Source organism: Sarcophilus harrisii, chromosome 3 (assembly GCF_902635505.1).
Source record: "Sarcophilus harrisii chromosome 3, mSarHar1.11, whole genome shotgun sequence".
Taxonomy (NCBI): domain Eukaryota; kingdom Metazoa; phylum Chordata; class Mammalia; order Dasyuromorphia; family Dasyuridae; genus Sarcophilus; species Sarcophilus harrisii.
This window is the reverse complement of record NC_045428.1, coordinates 597145031-597168551: the sequence shown is the minus strand read 5'-3', so window position 1 is coordinate 597168551 and position 23521 is coordinate 597145031. Positions and strand designations below refer to the sequence as shown.

The 23521-nt window shown below is 32.4% G+C and overlaps 1 protein-coding gene across 1 annotated transcript in view; it reads left to right on the top strand.

The window, feature by feature from the left end:
* The window catches only part of LOC100932618 (vomeronasal type-2 receptor 26-like), a 29672-nt gene extending 6367 nt beyond the window's left edge, over positions 1–23305 (top strand). Inside the window, 7 exon segments of the mRNA XM_031961701.1 lie at positions 6116–6292; positions 6294–6405; positions 7852–8652; positions 13617–13844; positions 16370–16493; positions 22361–22548; positions 22550–23305. Coding sequence (XP_031817561.1) covers positions 6116–6292; positions 6294–6405; positions 7852–8652; positions 13617–13844; positions 16370–16493; positions 22361–22548; positions 22550–23305 — 2386 coding nt within the window.
* The last annotated feature ends 216 nt before the right edge of the window (positions 23306–23521 follow it).

The following is a 23521-nucleotide window of genomic DNA, read 5'->3' as shown; positions in this document are numbered from 1 at the left end:
GCAAAAACTTTTAAATTCAAAATAATCAAAGTTGTACATTTTGCATTTCATAATGTTCTCTAGGTCTTTCTTGGTCATATTCCTCCCTTCTATTCCTTGCTCTCCTAATTTGCTTATGATATCGCCCTTAATGCCCAAATGATATACCCATTTTGACCTTGTATAATATTAAAATTTATGGTTCTCTAAAGTTTGGGAGAATTCACTTGTAAATTCATCTTACTCTGGAGATTTTTTTCTTTGGAAATTCATTGTTGGCTTGTTCAAGTTTTTAAAGGGGTTATCTAATTATTTTATTTTCTCTTCTGATAAGTGGGGTAATTTATATTTTTTGTAAATATTCATTCATTTCACTTAGATTTTTGAAATTTTATTGGCAGATGGTTGAGCAAAATAGCTCCTAATTATTATGTTAGTTTTTCCTTCATTACTGATGAATTCATCCTTTCCATTTTTGATACTGGAAATTTGTTTTTTTCTTTATTTTTTTCTAATCAAATTAATTAAAGTTTTAACTATTATGTTGGTGTTGTTTTCATAAAACCAGATCTTAGTTTTATTTATTATTTCCATATTTTTCTTACTTTCAATTTTATTAATTTCCCCTTTCATTTTCAGAATTTCTCTTTTGGTCTTTAATTAGCGATTTTTATTTTGTTCTTTTTCTATATTTTTGGTAGCATGTTCAATTTATTGATGTTTTATTTCCCTGTTTTATTCAAAGAAATATTTAGAGATATAAAATTATCTCTAAGTGCTTTGCCTGCATCTCATACATTTTAATATGCTGTATCATTATTTTCCTAATCTAGGTGTGACACTGGGGCAACTTGGTAAAAGATTACTACTTAGTACTCAGATTAGAGGACAGGACTTGGGAAGTGAACTCATTGTACCCCAGGAGCATGAGACCTTCCATGCTTCCTGCTGAATGAATGGTAGAAATGTGAGCTGGGAAAAGCCCTTGACTTTGTCCCAGTCATTGACACTTTGTCATCTCACACACATTTCAATTGATCTAACATCTGTCAAGCCCAGGTTTATTGCAGGAATACTAACTATTGACATGGGACTATACACGTAGGACATACCAGTGATTCAAGATAAATCTATGAGAACCTTTTCCCTTGTTCCCAGTGTACTCTGCTGAGAATACCTGGCCAGAGAAAGAGAAAAGGGAAAAATATGTTTACCACTCAGATATGGGAACTCAGGTGCAGAGCCCCAAAGAAGGATGGTCCCAGAGTACCCATTGATGTGGCTCATTCTGATTGCACTTTGGGGAGAAAAGGAATGGTAAGGACCTTATGCATCTTTTACCATAAATATGCCTACAGTGATATGTAAGCAATATCAAATTCTTATAAATATCCCCTAGTTTTTTTCCCCATTACCCTTGTCTTGGGCAAGGGCCTGAACCATTTATCTTCACAGAAATCAGGAGGCAGAAAGGAACTCAGAATTTCAAAAAGAAAGAAGCATTTGTCTGCAGAACAGTTTTATCATCAGAAAGTTCTTTGCAATTCTTGTTCTCCTGTAATCACGTCTGATCCACAGCACACCCCCTATTTTGGTCTGACTGTTGTTTACCCATGTGTTAGAAGTTGGAGTGGGGTATTTCTGATGCTCTCACTTTTTTTCCTGTTACTGATGCTTTTGGGGTCTATGGATCATAAAGAAGCTCCTCTCTGTTTCCTGAAAAGAGATTTTGGTCCCACTTACTACAGGCATGGGGATTTTATTGTAGGAGGATTTTTCCCTTTATTTGTTTATGATCTGATGCTGCCAAAGATTTGGGATTATTTGAATATTCATCCTAAGTATATTTTATATTACTATGAGTAAGTTTTTGTTTAATTTTAATTTTAAGAAGCAAATTTTGAGGGATGTTTAAAAAGTCACTTTTTAAAACATTTCCATCAGCAGAGTCTCATTTCCTGTCTGACTTCCATGCATTCAATGTCTCAGTTTCCCTTTAAAATCCCACAAAAAACAGAATACTTCTTCACTCTCACACACTCAGACATTCACACACTCTGAGCTACAGATTAATCCAAAGAAGGTCTTCACTATAATTGCTTTGTTTCTGGAAATATTCTGGCAGAAGAAGGATTTAGCAGCTTTTCTTCTTATGAAATCTATGTTTCTTTTTCCTTCTAACAGTTGATATTCTTGGAAAAGCTGATAGCCTGATATATTGTTTGAATATACCATTTATTTTTATTTAAGCCTTATACCTGTTCTATGAGAAAGGCAGTATAAATATGCTTAGCAACCTTTTAAAGATGCAAGACCAGAGACTCATGGCCATGAAATCATTTACTCATGATCACTAAGGGAGTAAAAATCAAAGTTTGAATTTGAATCAAAGATATTCTGACTCCAAGTTACTTTACTCACTATAGCTGCTTCATTTTGCCATGGGTTCTTTAATATATACACAGAGAATCACTTTTGTGTGTATATGCATGTGTATGATCATGTGTATATATACATACATAACATATATACACATGTATATACACACATAATATACAAATAACATACATAACATACAATATTGTAACAATGCATAAATAATTATCACATAATTAAAAACACATATTTGTTACAAACATTTATATATGACTGTTACATTTATATATATATATGTATATATATATATATATACATATATATATAAAACATATAGATTCTAATGTTTATTACAATACAGAATTTTTATTCCCCTGGATGGTGAATAATAGTAACATAATAGTAACTTACTCTCTTAGAGTATTGCCTGGTGCACTGAGAGGTAAAGTGAATTGCTAATGATTATTCAGCTGATATTTTTCAAAGATTTTTTCATGATTCTCAGTCTTCCTAGGTTTCTCTGTCTCTGTCTCTCTCTTTCTGCCTTACTGATGTTTCCCTTGTTTATGTTAAGGATTATAATTCTTTTATATAAGTAGCTTGACAGAGTGAATTTATTCTCAATATTTTATCCTTTTAATATTATTGTTTTTCAAATTTAAAAAGATAGCATTTCCTCATAATTTTGAGGTGATTTTTAAATTACTTTATACTTTTTATTACAGTTGATCTTCATAATCTTTCATGTCATAAATGCTAGTATCAAGCGCATTATACAGATGAGTAAACTGGGACAGAAAGCACTAAAAATAACTTGCCCAATTTCACAAACCTAGAATCTAAGTTAATATTCTAATTCTAGAATTAGCACCTTATCTCATGTACCACTTTTTAACCTGAATATGTGGTTCTGATCATTCTTTTTTTAATTTATTCTCATTTTGTACATTGTACATTGTTGTTTTTAATATTTTTATCCATGTACTTTTAAATTTGGTTAAATGAAAGTTTATCGATGCAATCTGTATTTAGAATCTGTACCTAATTCAGTTAATCCCTCCCTCAGTTCCTTAAATGATTCCCTAAATAATATCTAACTGTGTTACATACCTACTTTATGAACTCCTGTGCTTCCTTCTTAGGAAGGTACTAAGAAGGAAGTACCCTGTATCAAATATAAAATACTTCATCTGGATTTGGAAGCCCTTCAAAACCCTTTGAGTTCCTATTTCCCCAATCTTTTTATTCATTTACACACATGCTGGTATACCAGTTATAGAAGTTTATTTGCTGTTCCTCACACTAGACACTCCATCTTGAAATTTATCTATTTCTATTAACTGTTTCTCATCCCTGGAAAATTCTTCCTTCTTATCCCACATTCTGGGGGATTCATTTGATTTCTTCATGCCTCAACTAAAATCTAACTTTTTGCAAGTCTTTCTCTAACCAATTTAATGCTAATGGTAGTTTTAAGATACTATTTCAATTAATCTTGTGTAAATCATTTTTGTATACAATATTTTTGCATACTATATGTCTCATGTTGTAGGATCCTTAATGTCAGAAATCTCTTTCTTTGCCTTTTGTTTGTTGTGAATCCCTTAAGTTTAGCACAATTCTTGGCCTATAGGAAGTACTTAACAAAGGATTTTTACCTAATTAAATTATTGGCTTTAACTTTCCTCAAATTATTGCATTATTTGTTAATTTTTAAGTTCTATATATTTTGTTCCAATTTCTTTGTTTCCTATATAATTTGCAAAAGTTATTCTTTTGTACTCAATTTTTTCCAAAGTTTTGTAAATTTGATATTGGTAAGTCAAGTTCCTTTAACAAATATCAGTTTCCCTTTATGTTGAATAAGTAGATCAGAGGTGATGAACTCTTAGGTGTATTCTATCTGTGAAACCACAATCCTATATTTAAATAGATTAAATTTACATTATTTCATTTAGCATAGCAACATCATATCTCTCATACAGATTACCCATGTGGAAATATATCAATATTCATATGAAACTATTCTATATTGATTTGAGAAAACTTGATGCAGAGTGCGTAGATTGCTGAGCCTAAAATCAGGATGACTGTCTACATCTGAATTGACTGAAGTAATTTCTAAAACAAGTCAGTTACCATCTCAAAGAAATCACGGATTTGAAAATATACTCTGATACTGGGACTTAGAAATGTTTAGGCACAGGAATAAGTCAACGTCTTTTGATCTTTGTTTTCATTTCCTCAAATACCACCTCCCTTACTAGATCACATCTTCCCTAAGTTTCCTGGAAAAAGACCAAGACATATGGCATTACCTTATTATCTCTTAACTGTTTGTTTATTAATAGAGATATATTGGATTTAATTTAGACTAAAGGTACAATATTTTCAAATAAATATGGCTTATCAATCTCTGTTCTTTAGGAATTTATAAAGTTAATTGTTAAAAACTGAAAACACTATGATCATCTTATAGTCATTTAAACCCCCATCTCACTATGTGCCATATTCTACATAGTAGTACAATCTTCTGATTGTTCTTTTTTCTTCTGTATATATCATCTGAACCACAAACACTCCTCAATGCATTTTCTGCTTAGCATAGTATCAATCAGTCAGGCACTTAATAAACGTTTATTGTACTGAACACCATTAAACTTATTAAATCAAATGCTTCAAAGAAGTTATTATTAATAATACTTTTTATATTAAATAATACCAGGTAATAGAAACAGTTTAAAGGAAGAAAGCTAACCATATAACAAGAATCATTTAATGAAAGCCATTGAGAATTGAGTTTACTTTTCTGGGTTGCTCTTCAAGAAACTATCGCTTTCATTTCCATAATTTCATTCCATATCCCTCCCTCCACACACACACAACAAACAGCGTTATTGGCTCATATGAGGAAAGTAGTCATTATAGTCAAGCCTACCAGGTCCAGGAAATTACTCTCTGTCCATGATTATCATGTGTACTTGCCTCTCTTCATAACCCCAGTTTTATGTTCTCCTGCACAAAGTTGCTGTTGTAGAAATTGATACTAGTAGTACTACAATACTTCCAATCAGTCTTAAAAGGCAAAACTAGTTCCATATTCTTTGTTATTGTCCTCCTCCACTTCAGTATTATGAAACTAAGTATCAGAAATGTTTTCATTTATTGGTAGACAAAAAAATCAATGTAACCTACCCTTTAAAGAGATAACCATTTCTTAGAATGTGGAAGAAAAAGCAGAATTATATGAGCCATGCAGTTCTCTCTCTCTCTCTCTCTCTCTCTTGCTGAGGCAATTGTAGTTAAGTGACTTGCCCAGGATCACACAGGTAGGAAGTATTAAGTATCTGAAGTAGGATTTGAACTTAGATCCTCTTGACTTCAGGGCTGGTGCTCTTTCCACTGTACCATATAGCTGCCCCATGATGCATTTCTCTAACCATAGATTTGTAAATAGGCATCTTTGATAAATAGACAGACAGAATTAAATACATATCATATATGCATGAATACACATATATACATGTGCATATATATGCATGTATGGGTATATGTGTATGTAACTAAATATAAGGAAAAAATTACTAGAAGAGGTTAAGGTAGTATTTAAAGAAGGACTTAAGAACTGGCAAAGAATATCACACTGAATAAGTTGCTTGAATTATAGCTAAAAGTAGAGTAACCATTAGGTATTTGTGAAAGAAATTACCTTTTAGATGATAAAATTTCCTGAATGATGACACTATTCATCTTAATTGAGATTGCAGGAAAAACACTACAGTCGAGTCCTGGCCTTGCTATTTGCTGTTGAGGAGATCAACAAGGACCCTAATTTGTTACCCAATATTACTCTTGGATTCCACATTTATAACACCCAACCCAATGAGTTCAGCACATTGGAGAGCTCCTTAATGTGGCTGTCAGGACAAGGACTGACTTCCAAATTACCTCTGTGAGAAACAAGCCCAGTCTGTGGCTGTCATTGGAGGAGAAACTTCTGAATTATCAATCCAAATAAATACCCTTCTTAATCTCTACAAGTTCCCACAGGTAAGAACCATGATCAAAACAGTGCAGACTGTCAAGAGAAAATTAATAGGAAGAAGGGGATTAATATGTGTGACTTCAAACTATATATGTGACATGTTCTATCTTCTGGAATGCTTTTCAGTTGGTACTCAGAGAAGGAAAGCTACAAAGGTAAGATATGAAATTAATGATCATGTATTCCTTTTTTACTAGGATATGTTCCTGACAACATAAGTTGATTTATCTATCTTTCTAGTACTACGTTATACTTAATAATTATATTACAATGAATCACTTTGGTGCCTTTATATATACTTATTTTATATAAATATAACTGTATGACTATCTATATGTGCACATAAATATGTACCTAGTGTGGTAGAGAACACAGTAAATAAAACTCTGAGCTTATAATCACCAAGACTGATCATCTTGCATTCAAATCTGGTGTTAGACATTAGCTAGCTCTCGGTCAAGTCATTCATTCTGCTTTACTCAGTTTTTCATCTGCAAAATGAAATGGAGAAGGAAATTCAAACTTCTCCATTGTCTTTACTAAAAACATGCCAAATGGGGTTTTTAAATTTTGACATTACTGAAATCCCTAAAATCCATCTACACACCAATGTAATTTATCATAAGGTGATATAATTGTTGCATATATGGGTGTTGTATAAAAATACATAAAAATTAATTCAACAAAAATCAATAGCCACTTCTTAAGTTCTGGATACATAGAATTGTTGGAATACATATGAGCCAACTGACAGTGGCTGCTGGAGATGCAACCCAGAATGGATCTCCTCTTGTGAAAGGAGACTAAGAGGCTGTTGTGTTGTCTGACCTCTCTCCTCTTCCCTCTGCCTCCAATTTATCTCATTTCTAGTCCACAATACCCGTGTCAGCAAACTCTGCCTTGCAATTCCTTCAGATGCTATGATCCACAGCTGTGGAGGCTCTCGGAGAATTGACCTGTTCCTTAACATAGACTAAATAGTACTCAATAATGGAACCCACAGATAGAGGTAGTAGGAAGAAATTTGTTTTTAAAATCTCCATTTATTTAAATTATCTGAGATACTTCAAGTGCCATAAAATACCAAGTGAAAATGAGGCAAAACTGATACCCAGAGAAAGTTGTCTCAAAAACACCTGTGCTATTAATAAAAGAAAATACTCAGGTGCTTACATTAGGATAGTTTTTTAAAAGGCTGTAGAATTTGGTTACAAGTGTTAATCACTCCCTTAGAGATGGATTGAATAGTGGAGAGGGAAATATTAAAAGTATTTTTAATGCTTTTAAAGGGAAAAAAGGAGGGTTGGATTATAGGAATGTTCTTTAATTTATCTAAACATATAGAAAAAGAGATATTATGTTGAGAAAATGATAATACTATGGTTCTATTAAATAGTTTTCTCTTGTCTGTACTTCATTCTCAACAAGCATCTTGTTTCTTTCCCATTCAGATCAGCTATGGACCATTTGATCCTTTCCTGAGTAACAAGGTTAATTTTCCAAGTGTTTATCAACTGGCATCCAAGGATTCCGGCCTTGCTCTGGGAATGGTCCGATTAATGGTACATTTCTACTGGACATGGGTGGGACTGGTTATAGTAGATAATACCAGGGGGGAAACTTTCCTTTGGGATATAAGAGAAAAGATGACCAGGAAGGGTGTCTGTGAAGCTTTTGTAGAGAAGATTCCTACCAGTGATAAATACATAAATTCCCTTGGAGATACCATGCGAAGAATTAATCAGTCTTCTGCTAATGTAATCATTATTTATGGAGATACTAATTTACTAATGACTCTGAAATATGTTAAAGGACATTATGTAATTTGTAACAAAGTGTGGATTACCACCTTTCACTGGGATTTTGTCATAAGACCCCATGGCATGGATGTTAAAAGTTTCGATAGAGCTCTGGTATTTTCAGATAAAAAAAAAGACATTCCAGGTTTCAAACATTTTCTAAGGACACTTAAACCTTCCAAATACCCAGAAGATACTTTCCTTAAAAGATTTTGGAACTCAGTTTTTCGATGTTCACTTGACTACAAAATATCGGGGCCAAAGCATTGTTTACAAAATACTTCTTTAGAGATGGTGTCTATTAGGTATTTTGAAATGTCTATGTCTAGCCAAAGTTACACTATCTACAATGCTGTGTATGCTGTGGCCTGGGCTCTCCATAAAATACTCTTAACTAGATCAGAAATGGAATACTTGAGAGATGAAGACAGCCTAGTTCTACGTCCATGGCAGGTAAATTTCCATTTTTATCATCAAATATTTCACATGTCCAAACTCCTCTGATTCAAAGGCTAGGAAAAAGAGTTGCTGTCTCTAGAAAGCTGGGAATCAATCAGCTAAATGGCTTATCAACTATATGTCCTTAGGAGCCAACAATTTACTTTACTTTTTAAAGGTATAATTTTGGCTCTTCCAGAGGTCATTCTCAGTCACAATTAGAAACTTTTCTCCAGATCAATAGTAGCTAAGGGGAATCTCACATAGATTACATAATTTTAGCTTTTTTTATTTCTAGATTAAATTCACAAGCATTATAAAGTGATCTAAAAATGTCTTCAAAAATGATCTATGTAGTTTCAGTTTCTACTAACTTTATTTTCTAGCTAATTCCAAGTTTAATTAGGGTCAGCCCTCCAAATCTTCAGGGTCTAATTTGGTATAAAGTGTTCAATTCTGCTAATAATAAATAAAGATGAACGCTGATAAATACTGCCCAAAGTATTATAAAACAAGATATTAAAGGCTTGAATTCGTGACTCATGAGACTTCAATGAATGTAATGAGCATTTATAACTTGCAGGGAGTAAAAAAGGACTAAGGTGTAGGTGAATGATAGTTATGTTCAGATACTTTAAAATTGATTACATTATATAGAGATTAGAATTATTCCATTTGTCCTCAGTGGGCAGGAAGAAGAGTGGTTAAATGCTGAAAACAATTTAGATTTCACATCAAGAGAAAATAAGATAATGAATAACTAAATAAATGAATATATAAATAAGTTCATCAGTAAGAAAAAATGTGAAAATTAAATATAAACAAAAGCATAATTGGCTGTCTCATAAGATTATGGATTTTTCCTCTTGGAAGTCTTCAGGAAGAAGCTGAAAAATTATTTTTTTTCCTATGAGGTGCCTTTTAACTCTCAAAGTGTTTTAATCTCTGTATAAAAATGGATGTTATTGAAACATACAAATATTTTGATCATCATTTTCATTATTACTGAACAATTCTAAATCTCAGTTATTTCACCTGTAAAACATGGAAAATAAGCCTGTGACACCTTCACAGTGTGGTCATGAGGACAATGCATTGGAAATGTTAAATTGAAAGAGGTAATCGATTTAGTATCTGTGTTATTCTTTGCTCTTTAAAATACTGAAGGGAATAAGAGAGATGAATCAGCATTGAAGAAGGGCAAGTATTCTTACAGACAAAATAGAAGAACAGATTTTTTAAATGGTGCATTATCAAGCTTGACCTACTTACCTGGGCAGGAATTTTAAGTCATATTAAGCAGGAAATTAGGAACCATATCTGAACTGGAAAGGTCTTACAGACAAGGTAGATTCCAGAACAAGAAGCAAATCATACTGCACCCATAAAGTAATTCCAGCAAAACTCTGAGATTCACACAAGAGTGACGATCTAGTAAATCCAATCAGAATTTATAGAGACTTCTTCCACTCCAGATCTTTATTTATAAAAGAGAGCATCAAAGCAGTAGAACACTGGGTTTCTGACAAAGGCATAAGAAATTAAGGCGGAATTTTCTTGAGCATTTTGCAGATAACATTAAAGACAGCAGACACCACAGAAAAAGTTTGCAAACTCAGAAATGCATAAAATATGGGCCTGGCATAGTAAAATATCAAGATATTTTATGTTTTACTGCCACAAGTATGTGAATTCTCCTGATTGCAGGGCAATCACATTACTAACCCCTGTGATGTGGAAGGGATAATATAGTAATATTTTATCTTAGAGGCAATAGTGAACTCTGGAAGTTGGGTTTTTAGAGGTTTGACGTGGTCAAAAGTGTGCTTGAGAAAAATTCATGGGGTAACAATGTGTAGGAGAGGCTAGACTTATAAGCAACTGACAGTAAAATCAAGTAAGAGGCTGGCTACATAGATAAGTGAGTGATGTTCATAGAAATTATTATTACATCTCTAGACTTAATAAAAATACCAAGAAACAGAATGAAGAGAAAGAAAACAAAAGGTTTTATTTATCATTCAATTCTTTCTTTTTCTTTTTTCCTATTATCATTGATTTTCTTTTTCTTTTCTTTTTATTATTGTTTTTATTTATTTAATAGTTTTCAGTACTTACTGTTATGACTCCTATTTATATTTTTCAGCCTCCCTTCCAAAGACACCGATCCATATGGAACAAGTTATAGAAATACAATCATAGTAAACATATTTTCACATTAGTCATATTGTGAAAGAAGGATCAGAACAAATGGGAAAAACCATGAGAAATAAAAAAAAAAGAACCAAAAAGTGAAACTAGTATGCTTTGATGTGCATTTAGACTTCATAGGTCTTTCTCTGAATGTGAATAACTTTTTTCATCATGAGACTTTTGGAATTTCCTTAGATCATTGTACTTCTGAGAACAAACTCTATCAAAATTGATCATCTGCACAATATTGCTATTACTATGTACAATGTTCTCCTGGTTCTGCTAATTTTACTCACTATTAATTCATGTAAGTCTTTCTGATGTTTCTGATTTCTTATAGAACAATACTATAGCATTACATTCATATACCATAATTTGTTCAGCCATTATCTAATTCACGGATCCTCAAACTACGGCCTGTAGGCCAGATGCGGCAGCCGAGGACGTTTATCCCCCTCACCCAGGGCTATGAAGTTTCTTTATTTAAAGGTCCACAACAAAGTTTTTGTTTTTACTATAGTCTGGCTCTCCAATAGTCTGAGGGAGAGTGAACTGGCCCCCTATTTAAAAAGTTTGAGGACCCCTGGGATTCTAGGAGATCATTCATGCTGAATAAGTACTTTATGGGGACAAGGAATTGAAAATCTAGGGGATACCCATCAATTGGAGAATTGCTGAACAACTTATGGTGCATGAATGTGATGGAATACTATTTTCTATAAGAAATGATGAGCAGGCTGATTTCAGAAAAGTCTGGAATGACTTACATGAACTCATGTTTAGTGCAGGACCAAAGGAATATTTTACACAGTAACAGCTAGATTATGTGATGATTAACTCTGCTCTTCTCAGCAATACAGTGATCTAAGATGATTCTAATGAATGTGGGAAGGAAAATTCCATTGACATCTAGACAGAGAACTATAGAGATTGAACGCAGATTGGATCATAATACTATTTTCATTTTTTTTTGTTATTTTTTTTCCTATGGTTTTTCCTCTTTGTTCTGATTTTTTCCTTTTACAATATGACCGATATGGAAATATGTTTAAAATGTTTATCTATGAAGAATCTATATCCAATTGCTTATTGTCTTGTAAAAGGTGGAGGTAAGGGAGGGAGGGAGAAAAACTTTGAAACTCAAAATTTCACAAAAGTCAACATTGAAACTATTTTTACATGCAATTGGAAAAATAAAAGATTATTGAAGAAAAGAAATATTTCAGTGATTTCAAAAAAATATGAAGACTTAAGACTGCCACATTTGATCATTAAAAAAACACTGATCACTGTCCAGTGATCATGTCAGGATCCACTTTAAAAGGGTTGGTTGATAGTATCATAAATTGTGGTGTTCAGTGGAGACAAGTTGGGTTATGTTTCTTATTGTTGTTTCCTAAAAATGTAAATGATAGAGAAGAAAAATGAAGTATAATAGATAGCTTCAGTCACACTAATAGGGTTTAGTGAAGATTTTTTTAGAAGAATTAGAATGAATGAAGTATGTTTGAATAGTACAAAATTTAAAAGACAATAAGCAATTGAAGTAGAAATCTGTTTTAAAGAAAGTGATTAAACTACTAATTTTTAAGAGAGCTTTTATTGTTCAGTGATGACATCAGAATTCAGAAAAAAGTATTAAGTGAGCTAAGAAAGATTCTGTCTTAGTAGTTGGAGACAATTTCTTTGTTTCATTCTCTCTTTAGAATTGTGAATGAGAAATGAAAAGAAGATAAAAGAATAGCTTGGTAAAACTAGTGTGATTGAGTGTAGTTGGTTTTTTTCTTTGTTTTGATGATTCAAGTAGCTTAAACATATTAGAATGAAGTTGGAAAGAAACAAGAGATAGGAGAAAGTACAGTATTTAAAAAAAAAAAGAAAAATAATTAATTGAAGGATGTATCTTTTTCCAGAATATGAGGAAAGGAAACTTGTTACTTGTGTTAACGTGGCAAATGTCTATATTAATCTTTATGCAGCTCATCAATAACATGGTGGGGTTGCATGCAATTTACAAGGTCTTCTCTACCCATCATTCTATGAAACTCTGGTTCTATGAGAGATATTTCCTATCTTATGTCCTCCACAAACTCAATAAAGGCTGAGATGCTGGGGTAAAGAAATTTTTTAAAAAGGGGGATATGTGACTTTAAAAGAGTAAAAAATCAATGTGAGGAGTGAGAGAGCAAATTATTTACAAATGAATCAAACAAATTTCTTTCTTTTTGAGTGTTCAAATGTAGTGTGTTAACATAAATTCATAATATATTTAATATAGTGGTATATGTGACTTCTATCAGTTCTAAACAACAGATAGTGAATTGAGTTAGGAAAGGGTTGTTGGATGAACATTCCAGTTCTGAGATATAGCAAGAGAGTCAATAAGACAAGTGATCAAAGGATTTGAGAGTATAGGATGATGTAATGAGGAAAAGATTAAAATGGAGGCAGGATTGAAAAGGGAAGAAAGTAAAATAATCGTCACTATTTAATATTCCTTAATATTGTGAAAATCTATTGAGGGATTAAACAATCAGAAATCCCACCAAAAGTGACGACCAACTTTAGGAGAGTGAAGCATGGTGAGAAATGGAATAATAAAAAAGTTTTGATCACATAAATGAATTGAAAAAAAATTAATTAAGGAGGTCAAATTCTTTGAAGGTTGAAGATTATAATCATCACTGTGTGCCTGAGATTGATGAAAAGATTATATTCTAACAATTCAAAATTTTGGGGGGGCATCTTGCATTGAAGCATCACAACTAAATTCTCTTTCCATTCAGCTGCACTCTGTTCTTAGGAACATCCAATTTAACAACACTGTCGGTGACCAGGTGTTCATGGATGAGAAAAGGATTGCTGCGAGAAACTATGATATTACTAATTTTGCAATCTTTGATAATGGTACCGAAGTTCTGGTAAAAGTGGGAGAGTTTATTCCTCATGCTCCATTTGGTGAAGATCTTTCCATCCATGAGAATATGATCATGTGGAACCAATTGTATCTAAAGGTTAGTAGTAATTCACAGGGAGATTTTTCTTTAGAGTATGGACATAAGAAAGTCTATAAATGGGAATTTTAATTTCACTTCTTTTTTTCCCTCCAAAGGACATATTTAATTTATAAGTATTGAAGTTCTTACTACTAAAAATTTTGATACCATTCCACAAGGATAAAAACAAAAAAAAATCAATAAGTTAAGTTGGGGAAGGATGAAGAGATATTTAATGTCCTGTTAATTAAATTAATTGAATTTCCTGTTTATACACTGTCAGTGAAATAATCATTTAGGATTTTTTTATTTGTGGGGGTGGGGTAGGGAGTACAATAAATGGTTGTAGTTCATCTGTCTGTCTATCTATCTATGTATGTATGTATATGTGTGTGTGTGTGTGTGTGTGTGTGTGTGTGTGTGTGTGTTTGTCTATCTCTCTATCCACTTCCTTTAAGGGAAATAATCATCAATGAAAAGACTAGTTCTCTTTTGGGAGTGCTCAACCTTGAGAACTCTTAAATCAGTGAATCAATTCCAGTACTTCTGGTGGCCAGGTTTGAGAGAGAAGATGGAAGCTATTGAAAGAATAATATTCTGGCAATACATGAAAGGAATTGGCCATGTGTACCATATTCCTATTCAGGTGACCTTCAGGGAGTTTCCTAGTGCATGAGATAAAAGACAATTTCCTTTAGTTAAATTTCATCAACCCATTTCCAACAGGAAAGCTCTTTCATCCTCTATATTCTTTCATATATTCTCCCCTGGATACATTCTCTCATTTCTGTTTTGCTATAGTTTTTATAAATGGGGTACTTTGTGATACCCTCTGTATGTTCAAAGTGAAAGTGGTATTTAGTGGGAAAGTATTCAAGCTTTAGATATAGAGGTTGGGTTACCTTCCCTCCTAAGTGACACAGGGTTCAGTCAATCAGTAAATATTATTTAAGTATCTATTATATGCTGGGGTGGGGAGAGAACATCTAGAAATGGATAAAATACTTGACCCAAAATTAGGAAGACAAAACATCATGGATTTTTATTCTTATTTACTTCAATACTTCATCTGTAAAATGAGCTGAAGAAGGAAATGGCAAATCACTTCAATAACTCTGCCAAGAAATCTCCAAAATGGGATAACAAAGAGATGGACATGACTGAAAAATGACTTAATAACAAAAAGATGTATCAGACTTTATATTAGACTCTTGGAATACAAGAGCAGACACAGGACAGTCTCAGTCTTCAAAGAGATTCCTGTTGAAGAGTTTAATTAAGACTTAAAGGAAGTCTTAGAAATGGAGGAGGTGTCAGGGAAAATGTCTGAAGCCACAAGATAAAGTGTCTGGAACAGCCAGTGAGTCAATATCACTGAATCAAAGAGTAAATCTAAGAGAATAAAGTTTAAGAATGCTGGAAGTGTAGGAGAGGCATAGATCATGAAGAGTTTTGAATGTCAAATAGAACATTTTGTATATGTTGTATATGAATATGTTTATTGTGATGAGGAGGGAGGGTGAAAAAAAATCTGACCTGTGCTTTAAAAATCAATTTATTAGATGAATAAAATCATTGGAGTGGGAAGAGACAATGTAGGCAGACCTTCGACTAGGCTATTGAAATAATCTAGGAATGAATTGATAAGAGCTTGTCCTAAAATGATGAAAGTGTCAAAAGAGCAAAAGGTCAATCCTTGGCTACAGCTTGGATATGAAGGGTTGAGAGATACTGAGGAATCCAGAATGACTCTTGGGTTGTAAACCTGAAAGACTGGGAACTGCTGTTGTGCCCAACAGAAATAAAGTAGATAAAACATTTTAAAGTTTCAGAGAAAAGGTAAAAAGCATAGTTTTAGAAATAATGAGTTTAAAATATTTACTGGACATTCAATTTAAGACTTTTGAAAGTCAATACGAAATGCGAGATTGGAAGTCAACAGAAATATCAGTAGAGGAACAGTAGATTTGGTAAATTTTAGCATAGAGATGACAATGAAATCCATGGGAATTGATGAAGTCACCAAGTTAGAAGTATAAAGGGAGAATAAAAGACGGTCCAGGACAGGATCCTGAATGATACCTGTCTTTAGTAGGTATGTTTTAGAATAGTATGCATAAAAAGATTCATAACAAGAGTTCAAATAAGAATATCATATATTTATATAATGAGATGTACATATATTAAAAAAATATTTGTGTACATATATATTATTTGTGTAAGCCTGTCTGCAGTTTAAATTTAAATCCATTTGGGAATTCTTGCTTATTTGTCAATTGACTTCTTGAGTATTTTCTTCAAGATAGAATCACATTTCATTCACTTAATATTTCCTAGAAATTAGCAGAATGTTACACATAAAGTAATTGATAAATGCTTATTATTTGATTGGTTGAATCCTTAGACACATAGACAAGGTATGATTACTCCTCCAAAAACTCTCCAAAATTTATGACCTTCCAACATCATCGGTTCCCAAACTGTTATGGACCTTCTAGACTATTTGAGTGATAAGCCCCCTCAAAGATTTCTTCCTTATTCAGATTCCCCATTCTGCGTGCACTGAGAAGTGTGGCTTGGGATTTCAGAAATCTGCCCGTGAGGGCATGGCCATCTGTTGCTTTGATTGTATCCCTTGCCCAGAGGGGGATATTTCCAACAAGACTGGTGAGTATATACAGAGAAATGCCTCCTCCTTACCTTACAAGAGTGTTGGGTATAGAATTGAAATTGACTCTTAAGGTCATATACATTCTATGGAAATAAATCACCTGGGGCAAATATCTGGACACCATTGGAAAAATACCAGAGATGGGGACAAGCAAGCTGGCAGAACAAAGTGGGTAGTGTCAGCACAATATCAAAAATGAAAACTGGGAATTGAATGCCTTTTGTTTACATTTATAACTGTGATGCTCAGAAACTTAGGGAAAAAATGAAAACTCAAACTGGAAAAGAAATAAAAATGATATACCTAATATCAGATTTTTTCATCCAAAGTGAAGAAAGCATATATACACATGTATACATATACATACATATGCAAGTTGTTGTGTCTGTATCATCTGGTAAATAGGTAATAAAGCACTTTTTAAGTTTGAAAATCCATGTTTTGAATATTTATTAATATCTTTTTTATATATTACCAAAATCTCTCCATTACATTCTTTCCTCTCAGAGCATCATACAATATAACAAGAATAATTTTTAAAGTAAAGGGAAAAGGAAAAAAAGTCTATAAAATCAGTAAAACAAATCAATACATCAAAAAAAAATATGCAGTATAAAAGATTTTTGGAATTCACCTCCCTGCCAAAAAAACAGCTTGTAGTTTCTTCTCATATCTTTTCATTAGGGTCATATATCTATCCTTTGTAATTTTGAAACATACATTCTTTTATTATATTCGTTGCATTTTGTTGTTTTTTTTTTCTATTGGAATTGTGATGACCATTATACACATTCTACTTTGTTTTTTCACTCAGATTACATCATTATCTATTCTTTCAGACAAGTCTTTCCATTGGTCTTTATATTTATTATAATATAATAATTACCATTGCTCAAAACAACCAAAGAAAAATTCCATCATATTTATGTGTCATAATGTTATTAGCTATTTCCGAAATGATAATTATAACCTTTATAATCTAAAGGGGGAGACAACATGCCACCAAATATGAACAAATGACAGGCACAGTAATGACAGAATAATCAAAAGGGGAAAGTATTAAAGAGATGAAAGAGATAAAAAGACTTCCTGAAGAAGGTGGGATTTTAGTTGGAATCAGAGGAATCTTCAGAAGTTAGTAGTCAGAACAGAGCCAAAGAGTGATCCTGGTATGGGGAACAGGACCAAGAAAAATCAGGGATTTTTTTTCACTTTTATTTTACAATTTCTTTTATTAGTGATTTGGAACACTTGTGGCATCATTATATTTTGCAATTTATCTTTGGAGAATGTTGAATTTTGTTAATCTATGTTTTTATGGTAATGCATATTATTTAAAACAGGATTTATTTACATTTATATGTATGTCTTTGTATATATATATGTTTGTATGTTTGTATATATGTATATATATATATAAATTATGTTTAAAATATCATTATCATTTTTAAATAATGGGTTTTTATTTTCAACATATATACAAAGATAGTTTCCAACTCCTGCAAAACCTTGTGCTCCAAATTTCTCTCCTCCCTCTCTTCCATCTCACTCCCCTAGAAAGCAAGTAATCCAATATAGTTAAACATGTGCAATTCCATATCATTGTCTTTTTCATCATTTTTAATAATTCTATTTATTCTTGACACATTCACTATAAAATTTCATTGTCTCAATATGGGTCTGTGTTTCCTAAATTCCTAAATTGAAGACTATTTTATTATGCTAATTGAAATTAATCACCTAAACATTTATGAAATGGTTAAAATGTTCTAGGCACTGGAGATACCAAAAAAAAAAAAAAATCAAAAAATAGTTTCTGCCTAAAAGAATTTAAAATGTAATGAGGAAGACAGCACATGAAAAAAAACAAAAACAAAAACAAAAACAAAAAAAAAAAAACTTGAGAGATAAGAACATTGAAGTCCTGTAGCTGAATGAGAAGTCATTCCCATTCTGACCACCAGGGGAATCTAGTTGAAATGAGGATCTTCAAGTTCTCTGAAGTCCACCCACTATTTTCTCTGATTAGAGACTGAGAGACACAAGGGAAAAGGATACTAAAAAGGCATGAATTTTAGAGTAGCAATCTTGCAGGAAGAAAACAATAACAATAACTTCAGAAAGCCAAGCCCAGTGGCTTTACATTTATGATTTTTTTTTTTTATCCTCACAATACGCCTCAGTGGGAGGTGCTATTATTTTCCACATGGACAGAAAATGAAATTAAGGCAAACAGAATCTAATTGAATTACCAAAGGTCACATAATTAAGGTCAGATTTGATCTCAGGTTTTCCTGATTTCAAACCTGCTGCTCCATACAGTGTACAACCTAGCTCATGGAGCATATGATGAACCTCAGGAGATACAAGTGGGAAATATTGATGATGTCTTTCCTATTTATGCATTTCACACTTATTTGCAAAATCTTTCTACTATAATACATTGTTACTCCATCACATCTTTCTGGAAATGGACATATTTTAAGAAGATGATCTAAAATATATCTTATTTTTCTTCTAATTTATCTGGAATTTTAAAATGATTTATCTATCCATTGCATTCAAAATTCTGCCATATTTTTCTGAAAACTTTGGTTATATCTTGATCCATTTGTTTCCAATATTGTTTTCTTTTCCAAATTAGAATTTCATTTTAAATTCTACCCTAGCAAAGGCAATATTTTAATCTTGCTACTGTTTTTGTTTAGAAAAGTTGTCTTAATCCCATAGCTTCCTTCCTTCCCCTCTAGAGCAACTTTACTAGTTTTTCACTTTCTAATAGTTTCTGAATTTTATTAACTAATTAATTGCATTTATCTCATTTATTTAGTTATCCAAATATTTTCCCTTTTATATCTTCTATTCAATTAAGTATTTAATAAAATTTTCCTTATATTAATTCCCTTCAACTAATCATTGTTGTATTTTTTCCTAAAAAAATATTCCTTTCCTCTCTTCTCTTCTGTAAATGTCTTCTTTTTTTCTATTGTTAGGTTTCCTTTATAGAAACATAGTCTTTTGTTTATTTTTTCCTTTTATAGTAGTCTTTGTTTTTCACTCAAAGCTAATAATATCTTTATTTTTATTTTCCTATTTGAAATCATTGCTATTATTTCATTGTACATTTCACATGCTCTTTTTTTTCTAAATTGTGAATCATTCTTAAAATGATCAATTCTTTCAGAAGATATAGAAGCAAAATATTAGAAAATGATAGAAAATTTCCTGAATCTTTTATTATGTGTTTCTTTATATCCTGCCAATCCCATGATTGTTTTCTTTATTTGTGATTTTGAATCTTTAACAAACCTTCACAGCATTAGATATTTCTAGAGCCTTTTTATTTATATTTGATTATTTTTCTCTTATGCACTTTAAAAATTTCCCATTAAGTCATGAGAATTTCTTAACTTTTATGTGTGTTTGTCTTTGAGTTTGCAGAAAAGGATGTCTGTTTTGATTTTCTTCAAAATACTCTATGGATTCTTTTGACTTTCAATATCTTTATCATGTTCTGACATGTTGCACAGTATTTTTTTTTATTGTTTCTTGCATTGTTATTCAATTTGGGGATTGTCTTATTCTGTGAAACCTGTCCTGTAAAAGTTTTCTCCTCACATTCTGACTTTGAAATCAGTATGTTTGGATTGTATAAATACAATGTTTCCTGTTAACATTATTATTTTTCTTCTTCCCAAATGCCCTTCATTCTCTATATTTTTATGTATTTTATATTTTCAAATTGGTAAAATATATCATTATGAATATATATTTCTCCATGTTTCCAATTATTTCTGCCTTTAAGAACACAAATTCTGCTATCATAATTTTTATTTTACTTTTGAATTAGAAACATGTTGCAGTGAATACATGTTTTCTTGGGAATTCACAGTGACCTCTTTCTCATCAGGTATTGATTAATTAAATTTTTTTCTTCCAAAATTTATTTGTTGATGTTGAACTCATTTAGTTCATATAGAGAGTGCTTTCCTTTTGATTTTCATTTATTTTCTTTTTCATTTTTTGTCTGCTTATGCTCCAGAATTTGAACTGTTTTTCCCCTAAAATCTTTTGTTGGTTCAGGCTTTATTTACTTTTTCCAATTTTTGGTGGATCACCAGAGATTTGGACCTCAAAACTGACTCTGGCTCTTCACAGACTTGGTGAGTCACTTTTCATTACTTTTAGTCTTTTCCCTCAGTGACTTTGGTGAGGGGGACAACACAAGATCATCTGTATGCCAGTTGTCTTTACTTTTAAGTCTATTGATATAATTCTCAAGTCCCAAAGATGGTATAAGTGCTCAGAAATTCACATGCTGATGCAATACCAGAGTTACCTTCTTCTCATTTGACTGAATGAGTACTGTTCTGCCTAAAGTAAGGATTCTAGTGGTCAGCTACTGTCAAACAGGTGCCATAGTCATAGTTTGAATGCAGAGAAGAGTTCTAAGGCTTATAGTTGCAAGAGCTCAAGGAAGAGATCATGTAATGAAATGGAAGATTTTAAAGTGGTTCTGATGAAAAGGCCAGAAATGACTAGAGACTAAAGAAAAGTATAATAACAGGCGTGATTATGAGTTGATTATGTTTGAATAATCTCCAAAAAATTGAATGAAAAAGAGCGATATACTGGAAAAAAATAGGAGCCATTCTCCGATTGATAAATGATCAAAAATATGTACAGGTAGTTTTTAAAAAGAAGAAATTAAAGCTATGTACAGTGATTTAAAAAAAACCCAACTTCTATATCACTCTTTATTAAAGAAATGCTACTTGCAACAATAAGGAAACACTTTGTACACATCACAATACACAAATGCAGGACTGGTTGATGGAAAACTGGTACACTAAAGAATTTTTGGTGAAGTAGTTAATTTATCTAAACATTTTGGAGAACATTTTTGAAATTTTCGTAAAGAGAAAAAAGTATGCATAATTTTTTCAAACATCAATATTGCTGCTATATCTGCATCCCAAAGAAATCAAAAAATAAAAGGAAAAGGACCTCTATGTATAAATGCTTTCAGAGTAACCCTGATTATTTTTGTTTCTTGTTGGTTTTGTTTTGATGGCAATTATGTGGAAATTAAACCAATGCTCAATAGTTGGGAAATGACTGAACAAGTTGTGGCATATGATTGTGATGGAATACTATTGTGCAATGGAAAATGATAAGGGCAGTGATTAAAAAAAAATTACAAGACATATAAAATACTGAAAAGTAAAGTGAGAAGAACCAGGAGATTATTGTGCAAAGCTATATCAATGTCAAAATGATGATCAACTATGAATGATATAGTCTCTGTAATCAATACAGTTATCCAAAACAATTCCAAAGTACATATAAAGAAAATTTTTTTCTCACTTTATTTTTTCTTGCCATTTTTTATGCAGTTTCACATAGTTATTCTTATATTATTTGTCTTCTCAATGGGAAATAAGGTGTTTGAAAGAGGGAAAGATTTGGAACTAAAAACTTAAAAAAGAAAAGAATGGTAAAATAAATAAATAAATGATTTTTTTTAAAAGGATGGAATGAGGTCCAGGATGGGAGTGGAGTTAGCTGTCAGAAGCAATATGTATATATGAATGTATATGTATATGTATATGTATATATATATATATATATATATAAATGTATACACTCATATGTATAAACAGTTACTGAGTAGGTTCCAAAGCATAAGTGTAAGTCCTGTTTTCTATCCTTATTAGTCTGTGGGACCTAGAGAGAAAAGAGATGTTGAGCAAATATTTTAGAAACAAAGGACCCTTTATAGTCAAGACTTTCAGATTAAAAAATTGTATTAATGTATGCCAAGGTTGATGAAATCTGGTTATAATTATATCTTTATCTTTAGATATGAACCAGTGTATCATGTGTCCTGAAAATGAATATTCCAATAAGGAGAAAAATCTCTGCCTGCCAAAGATGGTGACCTTTCTAGTCTATGAGGAACCGCTGGGAATTACTCTGACCTTCACAGCTCTGGCCTTCTGTGTCCTGACAGTTCTGATCATTGGGGTATTTGTGAAGCATAAGGACACCCCCCATAGTGAAAGCCAATAATAGAACTCTCAGCTATACCTTACTCCTCTCCCTAAGCCAATGTTTCTTGTCTTCCTTGCTCTTCATTGGTAAGCCCAATTCAATTACATGTCTCCTTCAACAGACAATATTTGGAATCACATTCACAATAGCCATCTCCACCATTTTGGCTAAAACCATCACAGTAGTTCTAGTCTTCAAAGCCATAAGACCAGGGAGCAGAAGCAGAAAATGGATTGGCTCCAAAACACCCATTTCTATTATGCTTATCTGCTCTTTGATCCAAGTGATTCTCTGTGGTATCTGGCTGTTGGTTTCTCCCCCATTCCCAGATGCAGATCCACACTCAGAGCCTGAATACATCACCCTACAGTGCAACATAGGTTCTCTCATTGCGTTCTACTTTGTCCTGGGCTACATGGGATTCCTGGCCCTGGTAAGTTTCTCTGTGGCTTTTTTGGCCAGAAATCTCCCTGATACCTTTAATGAAACAAAATTTATCACATTCAGCATGCTAGTATTCTGCAGTGTCTGGATCTCCTTTTTGCCCACTTACCAAAGCACCAAGGGGAAAACTATGGTAGCTGTAGAAGTCTTTTCCATCTTGAGCTCTAGTGTTGGGTTACTGGGCTGCATCTTCTTTCCCAAATGTTATGTGATCCTTCTGAGGCCACAGTGGAACACCCACGAATGGGTAAATCATAAATCCTATGACAGCAGAAGACATCATTCTAAAGCATTTCCTTATGTATCATAGCAATATTATGAGGTACCTGAAAAAAACTAAATCAGATTTGATGTTGGATGTATCTTCACACATAAGTTTTAATTATCTCTTCATCTGAGCATGCCCTTCATGACTCATCACCATCCTTTAGCCAACTGCTGTATGAATTTTCTAATTAGTATTTGTGGTGGTTATTTTTACATTCTTTATTTATTTAGACAAATTTAATTTCTGTCCATCTCACTC